The 9,771-nt window shown below is 38.0% G+C and overlaps 2 protein-coding genes across 2 annotated transcripts; one reads left to right on the plus strand and one right to left on the minus strand.

The window, feature by feature from the left end:
- Positions 1–4,104: 4,104 nt before the first annotated feature.
- LOC113055571 (gem-associated protein 6) lies at positions 4,105–5,526 on the minus strand. The gene is made up of 2 exons (XM_026221972.1): positions 5,295–5,526; positions 4,105–4,748 (listed from the first exon to the last, which is right to left on the minus strand). Exons 1-2 carry the CDS (start codon positions 5,420–5,422, stop codon positions 4,361–4,363), a joined length of 516 nt encoding a protein of 171 aa, XP_026077757.1. The 5' UTR covers positions 5,423–5,526; the 3' UTR covers positions 4,105–4,360.
- Positions 5,527–5,775: 249 nt separating this feature from the next.
- LOC113055660 (serine/arginine-rich splicing factor 7-like) lies at positions 5,776–7,865 on the plus strand. The gene is made up of 3 exons (XM_026222064.1): positions 5,776–5,803; positions 6,984–7,182; positions 7,245–7,865. Exons 1-3 carry the CDS (start codon positions 5,776–5,778, stop codon positions 7,411–7,413), a joined length of 396 nt encoding a protein of 131 aa, XP_026077849.1. The 3' UTR covers positions 7,414–7,865.
- Positions 7,866–9,771: the final 1,906 nt, after the last annotated feature.

Raw genomic sequence — 9,771 nt, forward strand, 5'->3', positions numbered from 1 at the left:
ACATTCCTTTAGTGCTTCAAAAACTACAATTCTTATTTTGTGCTAAAAGTGTTTATATAGTTCTACTGTGATGCCATCAATACCTGGCGACTTTCCATTAGACATTTGCTTTATAGCAGTCTAATTCTGAAATCTCAATGTCAGCATCCATCCTATTTCTAAAATCAGAGTCTATAATAGGAACTCTATCTTTTAAAAAGGAAAAGAAGAGATCACAATCGCTTTCTGAAAATTTAGATTTATATAAATCGTTATAGAAGGAATATATGTAGTCATCAATTAGTGTTTTTTCTTGGCTTATACAATTATCAATGCTAAGTCTATTAATAGTTTTCAAAGCTTGTTTTTGTGTTTCCAAATTAAAGAAATATGAAGATTTTTTTCCCCTTCTGGCTCTAGATCGTATGAATGCTCCTTTAGCCTTTTCTGTATAAAAATCATCTAACTCTGATTGAAGAGTATGAAGTTCTTTTTCCTCACTCTTACTAAGTATGTCTTTATTACTGAAATAATTTAGTCTTGATAAAATTGTTGTCTGCCTAAATTTTCTAACATTTGCAATTTGTTTGCCTTCTTTAATAGCAATTTTTTTTTTACTTTAAATTTGACCCATTCCCATTTGCCAATTTAAGTTAATTCATGGTTTTAACATTATTAATCATTAACAAAATAGAATTACAAAAAGATTTACGTTTTATTAAATTCTTGTTTTGTATTATGTTGATCGTAACATTGGTTATTGTATTGTTTGCTTACATTTGTATTTCTATGCAGGAGCTGATGGTCACTGAGGCGGGTGCTCTAGGGCTGTGGTAGTTGGGTCTCCCGTTCACGTAAGAGTGGTGTATTTCACCGGTGTGAGTATTGAGTGGAGTTTATCTTTGTTTTCTTTGGAGGTGTGTGTGTTATTTTGATTTGTTTTTTTGTGATTTACCATTGCTGTCTCTTGACCTTTTTTCTTCTTTTTTGTGCTTTTGTGTATACTGCTCCTCTGATGGGTGATTTTTATAATGTACTTGCAGTAGGTTGAGTAAAGTGATTTTATTTTTTATTTTTTTAATTTATTATTATTTTTATTTTTAGAACCCATGAGGCTGTCCAGTTATTTGCTGATAACGAAACTGTGTGCTTTTGAGTACCTAAAAGCTGGTGGCTGGTAATATATTTTTAGGGCGCAAGTCCCTAGATGGTCGCGAATCATTTGCGTCAGTTCAGAGCGTGAATCATTTGCGTCAGTATGGAGCACGAATCATTTGAGTCAGTTCGGAGCGCGAATCATTTGCATCAGTTCGGGAGTTCGTAGCAAGTTCGCGAATCATTTTAGTCAGTAAGGAGCGCGAATCATTTGCGTCATTTCGGAGCGTGAATCATTTGCGTCAGTTCGGAGCGTGAATCATTTGCGTCAGTACGGAGCGCGAATCATTTGCGTCTGTATGGAGCACGAATCACTTGAGTCAGTTAGGAGCGCGAATCATTTGCGTCAGTTCGGGAGTTGGTAGCGAGTTCGCGAATCATTTGAGTCAGTTCAGAGCGCGAATCATTTGCGTCAGTTCGGAGCGCGAATCATTTGCGTCAGTTCGGAGCGCGAATCATTTGTCAGTTCGGGAGTTCGTAGCGAGTTCGCGAATCATTTGCGTCAGTTCGGGAGTTCGTAGCGAGTTCGCGAATCATTTGAGTCAGTTCAGAGCGCGAATCATTTGCATCAGTTCGGAGCGCGAATCATTTGCGTCAGTTCGGGAGTTCGTAGCGAGTTCGCGAACCATTTGAGTCAGTTCGGAGCGCGAATCATTTGCGTCAGTTTGGAGCGCGAATCATTTGCGTCAATTCTGGAGTTCGTAGCGAGTTCGCGAATCATTTGAGTCAGTTCAGAGCGCGAATCATTTGCGTCAGTTCGGAGCGCGAATCATTTGCGTCAGTTCGGGAGTTGGTAGCGAGTTCGGGAATCATTTGAGTCAGTTCGGGGCGCGAATCATTTGAGTCAGTTCGGAGCGCGAATCATTTGCGTCATTACAGACCGCGAATCATTTGCGTCATTTCTGAGCGCGAATCATTTGAATCAGTTCGAGAGTAGGGGAGAGCAGAAAAACATCATTTTAAAAGATATATTTCTGCTGTGGCCAGTAACTCAGAAGTGTGGTCTAACAATACCAGGTGGTTTTTTGTAGAAATGTAGACTTCAGTATAATTTCACTTTGAACATAAAATGCACATTGTTATTTTCGACCCCATCGGTTGGGACGAAAGTAACTGTATAAGCTAGATTTATTTTCTGTTACTCTTATTTTTCTTAAGCATAACTCATTGTGACCTTGTTAATATGTAACTGCAAAAATATTTTGTGCTTTATCTTTGCCAAAAAAAATATTAAATTACATTTTCCTATTTTCATTTAAAATTTAAGTTCTCAAAACATATGTCTAAAATCCTGACTGTATTTTTTTAACTGTACATTCTGTTGAAAAAAAATGTTTTATAAAAATACATTGAAATTGACAAAGATTTAATTACATTAGCATAATAAAAAAACTCTAAACAATGTAACAGTAGGCCTATTTAAGTTTCCATCAAGTTGTTTTTATGCATAAATTGAAAATGTGCATTAAAACATCTGGAAACACCGCAAATTCATAGGTGGAAATGTAAAGGCTAAGATACGGCTAAAAACTTATTATAAATGTGATGTAGCAGCTGCCAAGAGAGTGATGCCCTCTCAAAAACATCTGGATAAAACCAGACCTCTGTGTGTCTTTCTGACCCTCACTCAGACATATTCTTTTGGTATAATATGACATAAACATTTGTAAGAAATGATGCAAGACACAAAAATTCACAATATAGCATGCACTGGAACAAAATAAATACTTTTTGTCACTGTAGCGGGACAAAAGTAACAACTGTTACTTTAGTCCCGACAGGAACTCCTGACATTTAAACTTGATTTTATTTTATACTGAAAAAATCTGAAAATGCTAACTTTAGGATGTGTTAAAGCAGTAAATAGCCTGTAGATTGATAATTACTGTAACACATGAAACAAGAAAAACAACACGACTAATTTGAAAAAATTACCGCTTCAATAATTTACTTTTTGTAATCGAAAACAGTTTTACGGACCTAACTTCGGGAAACGATGAGGAAATCATGTGATGTTTCTCAGTTGATTATGAATAATTCAGATTGCTTTCATTCATTTATTTCAAAATGTTCTGTGTTATGTTGTCCATTGTTGATAGTTTTCATACTTAAGCTGTGAAAGGAACATTTTAAACGGCTCAACACAACAGCTTTTATGATGCAGAAGCCACTTTAGTTTTTGATTCTGAATATATTATTCAGGTGTTTTGTTATTTATTTCAGAAATCCTTGTGATATACAATATTCAGTTTGTGCTGGTCTGACTTAATCAAAATAGTGTTAAAAAATTACTTTCTGTTTTACTTTGTGTTTGACCATAAGGCATAAAAGTGCATTAATGGGAACATTAAAGAAAGTTCTTTAAAAAAATAATTAAAAAGTTCCTTTTAACAGTAATGCATATTTCTTAGTAACTAGCACAACACTGGTGTTGTCATAACGTTCGCCTTGGAGATTGAAAATGCTTCTTTTTTGAGACCCCAGGAGCCCAAATTCAGACCCAGAACAATAAAACCCACAGAAGAGGTGGGAGTTCAAAGGAGGAATCTTTATATTACCAAACTGCAGGGAGAGGAAGAGTAGATATAAGTCATGATCTGCAAGATTAACCACAATCTGATGTGATCCGACATTTATTTGGTCAAAGTGCATTATCAACACTGATAATAATCAGAAATGTAAAGATGCAACAATCGCTGCCTTAAAACAAGGGAATAAAAGTGTTTGTACCACTGTATGCCAGCCGCGAGACGTCTGTGTTTCTGTAGCGCTGTACACGACAGAGACAAGAGAACCGGATCAGATCAAGAGACCCAGCACTGTTCCTCATGAAACAGCTTTAATATTAAACACTGGTATGATTATGATTATGTTGAAGTGTGATTCCTCTCACCATGACTGTATCAGAGTCAAAGTAGGGTTATTAAGCAAATGATTCAAGCCCTAGATATTAATAACACATCCAGACACTTCATATTTAACAGAATTTAATGATTTGTTATTTCAGTAAGCTATGCGATGGGTTTGTAAAAGGTGTTTTTATGCACCTTTGGGCTGAGTTTTCATTTTACAAATGGTTCAGTTTCAGAAAGATTCATTTCTCTTCCATTATGAGCACAGCCTTGGTTTATGCATCAGGAAACATTTATTATAACATTCAAAACGAACAAACATCCAATGACTGAGTGTTCCATGAATCTAGAGCTGATAACACAGAAGCTCTTCTTCACTGATGTGTCTGTGCTGAGGGTTGTTCTGCTCCAGGGATGCTCTCCACTAGACTCTGGATGCGAGACAGGATGATCTCGTTGGCGCTGCTGCAGTCTCCAGGCCTGTAGGGGGCGCTGATGGTCAGAGCGTTCGCCACACACAGAAGCTCTCCATCTTCAGTCACCGGGACTCGGTTCTTCTCCAGCCACAGACGCACACTCTCCCTCCGAGACTTCAGCTCCTCCGCGCTGAGATCCTGTGCTCGGTCCGGCAGGAAGACGCTCTTCATCTGACGCTCCGTTTCCTCTGTTCCTCTCCTGAGGATCTGGACATCAGTCACCGCGTGACCCAGAATCACCCTCACCGACGGACACTCGTTCTCCTGGACGCTCACCAGCACCACACTGCAGACACACAAGAGCAGAACACCAGATGATTCACCTCATGTTTTAAAAAGCTAATGATTCATGGTGATTCAAAACCCTACGTGATTCACCTGATTCAAAACCTTAAGTGATTCGACTCATTATTCAAACGATTCACTTCATGTTTTAAAACGCAAATGATTAACTTTATAATTCACAATGATTCAAACCTTTGAATAATTCGTCTAATGACTCATAATTCATCATTTTAGGGCATACTTTCCACCTCATGATTACAAATCCAAACAGTTCCCCTTATGATTTAAATCCCAAATAATTCACTTCAAGATTCATAATTATCCCCAACGAAATGATTCACCTCGTGACTCAAAAACCCATGTGACTCACCGATTCATTTGAGTGAAAGTGTTTCCAGAAGCCCTCATCTGCATTTACAGGACTATGTTTTACATTAAGTTACAAATATACAACCGTTATAAATCATTAGAACACCATAAAGAGAAGCCAAACTGAATGGAGATTCATGTTGAGTTCCGCTGCTTCACTGTTGTTTCTGAGTTGTACCTGGCGGAGACGGGGTCCACGGTGAACACGCGTCCCTCGAAGCGCTGCTGATCTCCCGCCGTGACGCAGACCTCATGATTGACGAACTCGTGCCAGTGTCGAGGACTCCTGGAGCTCCACCGCAGCATCTCCACGGAACACCGATCACTCGATCACCGCTGATCCGTCCGTGTGCGACTTCATCTTCACCCGTGCCGCGCGCAGAACGCGTATGACGTCACTGTCGTAAGCGCTCGTGCGATTGGCTGGCTGGGTCACAGAGATTTTCCTTTACAATATATTTATATTTTTTAAATCACATAGAGAGCGTACGGGATATATATAACAGAAAATGAGCCTAACAAAGCAAAATGAATTAATTAGAATAAGCGCGCAGTTAGAGATCGGGACAGGGGCATTATGGGAACTGTAGTTTTCCGCACTGCGCAGGAGCGTCGTCCGTTGACAGGCGGCTGTTTGTTTCTGTCCGGATTTCTTCATTATGTCGCGGCACGGGCGACACGGAGGCGGTGAGTCTGATTAATCACGGAAATTAAACAAAATCTCCCGTTACATCTCGTGTGAAACGCGGCTGTGTTATTGTAGAGCTTTGATGTGTTTGGCACGAGCTGCTAACCCTGGCGCGCTAATTATAATCATCCTTATAATTAATACTTCTAGTAATGACCATAACTTACTTAGTTTAGATGCAGATTATACGTTGAAGAATTAGAATGTTGGGTTATAGCTCAGTAGGTCTTTTCTTACAGTTTTCTCTGTATTTTATAAATGAAATGAGATTTAGATAATTTCAGTCAGTTAAACGTTAGGTGCTTAAAGTGTTTAGTTCAAGTTTACATTTTCGTTAAATATGGAGGGTTCTAGACTCATCGTTGCTTTTAACGAAAACTATTACAAATTTAATTTAATTAATTTAAATAATGCTGAAATAAAATATAAATGTTAACTTAAACTAAAATAAATAAATTAAAGCTAAGTTAATAATAAATGATACAAGCACACAACAATATTTTTAAAATGAATATTAAAAATAAAAGCTAAAAATTATCTTTATATATATATATATATATATATATATATATATATATATATATATATATATATATATATACTACTGTTAAAAAGTTTGGAATCAGTAAGACTTTTTATATATAAAAAGAAAATACAGAAAAAAAAAGTAATTTTGCAAAATGTTATTACATTATAAAATAACAGTTTCTGTGTGAATCTGTGTTAAAGTGTAATGTATTTCTGTGATGCTCCGCTGTATTTTCAGCATCATTCCTCCAGTCTTCAGTGTCACATGATCTTCAGAAATCAGAATAATATGATTTATTAATAGAATTTTTAATCAAGTTTTTAAGACTTTTTTCAGGATTCTTTGATGAATAAAAAGTTAAAAAGAACAGCATTTATTCAAATATAATTATTTATCACTTCTTAACAATTTAACATTGCTTAATAAAAGTTTCAAAAAAAGAAAGAAAGAATAAAAATTTACTGACCCTAAACTTTTGAACTCTAGAGTATATTGTTAGAAAATATTTAATTTTTAAATAAATTATATTCTTAATCTAAAATTAATCTAATTAATCTAAATTAAAATCCTGTGTGTGCATGATGTGATGTGAGTTGTAGCAGCAGTATAATCTCTTCTGTGCTGAACTGTAGTGACAGATGAGATGTGAGGTCTGTCTCCTCTCCCAGAGACGAAGGTGTATGTGGGTAACTTGGGCACCGGGGCTGGGAAGGGTGAGCTGGAGCGGGTGTTCAGTTTCTACGGGCCGCTGAGGACTGTGTGGATCGCTCGCAACCCACCGGGATTCGCCTTCGTGGAGTTTGAGGATCCCAGAGACGCTGAGGACGCCGTCAGGGGTCTGGATGGAAAGTGACCTGATGCTGAGGATTCATCACTCGTTCAGTGTGTCTCTGAGCACGCCTCGATACTGTAATCCCACAGCAGCAGCACGTGCTGATTACTGGAGTCAACAACATTAGGAGTGCAGTGAAAGTACATCAAATCATTCGGGATATGAGAAGACAAAACCCATATGACCGGGGCACGAGCAGCCACACCCCTTCGCTGAGGCTCCTCCCACTGCTACTTAACTATTCATAGCCCCTCCCCCAACCCAAACCAGATGAGAGATGCAATCCATGTAAATTCGGCTAGCAATTTGTGGCTTGGCTTTTGATAACGAGAGCATCGAGACCTCGGCAGAAAAAGCGCCTTGCACACTTCCATCAAGTCTCAATCAAGCGATTTGGCTGTCAGTGCGGTCATCGTTAGAAATCCAAGAGAATGACTAGATGCAGAGGTCGGCTGAGGATAGATACTTCTAGATCGTCTAAATCTGCTAGACCTCGGTTCCAAAGAGGGTCGACCTGCAAAGTTGCAAGGTTTATTTCAAGTACCAATTAATGTGTCTCTCTGTATATCATTGCCTGAACTCAAAGCAGTCGTAGTGTTTAATGCTGTTAACTTTTATAATATCTGTTGGATGCTTTAGAGAGTTCCAGGGCTGGGCGATATAACACTCCGTCATGTTCACAGATTTCATGTAGTTATAGCTTAATAATGCATTTTTAATCAAATAAATAATTTTGACTAATCATTGTTGCCAGTTGCATTAAAAAATTGTATTGCAAAAAGTAAATTAATTAAAATGTTTTCCCTTATATTTAAAAAAATATAATAATGTAAAGTAAAAAATGGAAAGATATTTTTACTGAGACTTTTGCAACGTTTTTGAGTGTAATTTTACTATCATTGAGATAATGTTACAGGTTTTGTTGTTTTTCGAAATAGCTTTTGTTTATGTTCTCCATTTTCATTTTAAAGTTTTAGATTTTTTGTCATTTTTACTAGTTTTTTATATCTATATAGTTTTATTCTTTATAATTGCAGTGTATATATATATATTTCAGTTAATGATGTTTTTTATTTTGGTTAAAAATTTGAATCAGTTCACAAAGTGATTCATGTAAATGAATAGGTTAAAACGCTGTCATATGGCCCAGCCCTGTTCTGTTCTGTTCTGTAGCTGTAATGTTAAACAGCTAATGTAATGTGATTGTTAAGTTCAGTTGAGGTCAGTGCCTGAGGGTCACATGCATCAGTCAATCTGTGACACTGACACGTCTCTCTCCTCTGTTCCTGCCGTCTGCTCATCTCTTCTGGATTTGGACAGGTCTCGCTCCCACTCCCGCTCTCGGTCCAGAGCGAGGAGATATGGGCGCTCTCGCAGCAGAGGGAGAAGGTGTGTGACAGACCTGTGAGTGTGAGAATGTGTGTTTTTGTGTGAACAAGTGTGTGTGTGTGTGTGTATGAGTGCATGCACACACTAGCAAGCACTCACACGCTCACGCAAAATCACTTACTCTCGCATGCAGACACTAGCATGCACACACACTCCCTCACACACTCTCGCTTACACGCTCACACTAGCATGGACTCACTCTCACACACACACACACTCGCTTACAAGCGACTGTGTGTGTGTGAGAGTGAGTGCTTTCTAGTGTGTGGGTGCGAGGGAGTGAGTGTGTGAGAAATGAGTGCATGCTAGTGTGAGAGTGTAAGCTAGTGTGTTTGTGTGAGTGTATGCTAGTATGTGCGTGCGAGAGAGTGAGCTAGTGCGTGTGAGATGAGTGCATGCTAGTGTGTGTGAGAGAGTGAGTGAGTGTTCTGGATTTGTGTGAGAGTGCATACGAGAGAGTGAGCGAGTGTGTTTGTGTGAGTGCATGCTAGAGTGTGCGTGTGAGAGAGTGAGCGAGTGTGTGTGAGAGATGTGAGAGAAATAAAATAAAATCTAAAAAACAAAACAAAACAAAAAAACTTCATTTCAGCAAAAAGGCAACATTTCCCAGTTCAAGTTGTACTAAAAATAACAAAAAAAAAATATAGACATATTCAAAAATAATTAAATAACAAATACAAAAACTTTAAAATTAACATGAAAATATAAAAACGTATTCAAGATATTAATAAAAACAATATAATAGTAATCAGGTAGTGCTGCAGTTGAAGAGATTGATTGTTTCTGTGCTTCGTTCGGTCCAGATCTCGCTCCGGCTCGGCTCCCAGGAGCAGGTAACAGTTCTGCTGCTGCGCTTCACCTGTGTGTGTGTGTCTCTCTGTCTGTGTGTGTGTGTGTGTGTGTGTGTGTGTGTGTGTGTTGATCCACAACATCTGTTTCTGTAGGTCTGGATCAGTCAGGAGATCCAAATCCAGCTCTCCGGCTAGGAGGTGAGAACACACACACACACACACACACATACACACACACAGACAGAGAGACACACACACACACACACACAGTCTTGTTTGTATTTTTTTTGCAGTGATTTTTTTATGACTATAATGCAAATATATGTATATATACATCAATTTCAAGTTCTGCTGTAATACGTACACTAGTGGCCAAACGTCTGGAATAATTATTAATTTATTGTTTGTAAAAAGTCTCTGAAAAAT

The sequence above is a fragment of the Carassius auratus genome, chromosome 36, assembly GCF_003368295.1.
Source record: "Carassius auratus strain Wakin chromosome 36, ASM336829v1, whole genome shotgun sequence".
NCBI lineage: Eukaryota > Metazoa > Chordata > Actinopteri > Cypriniformes > Cyprinidae > Carassius > Carassius auratus.

Excerpts from the sequence above, each read along its gene's own strand:
- LOC113055571 (XM_026221972.1), bottom strand. The coding sequence starts at position 5,422 with ATGCTGCGGTGGAGCTCCAGGAGTCCTCGACACTGGCACGAGTTCGTC. Across the intron at positions 4,749-5,294 it reads GTGGACCCCGTCTCCGCCAG|TGTGGTGCTGGTGAGCGTCC; the intron begins GTACAACTCAGA and ends GTGTGTCTGCAG.
- LOC113055660 (XM_026222064.1), top strand. The coding sequence starts at position 5,776 with ATGTCGCGGCACGGGCGACACGGAGGCG. Across the intron at positions 5,804-6,983 it reads GCACGGGCGACACGGAGGCG|GTCTGTCTCCTCTCCCAGAG; the intron begins GTGAGTCTGATT and ends ATGAGATGTGAG. Across the intron at positions 7,183-7,244 it reads GTCAGGGGTCTGGATGGAAA|AATCCCACAGCAGCAGCACG; the intron begins GTGACCTGATGC and ends CCTCGATACTGT.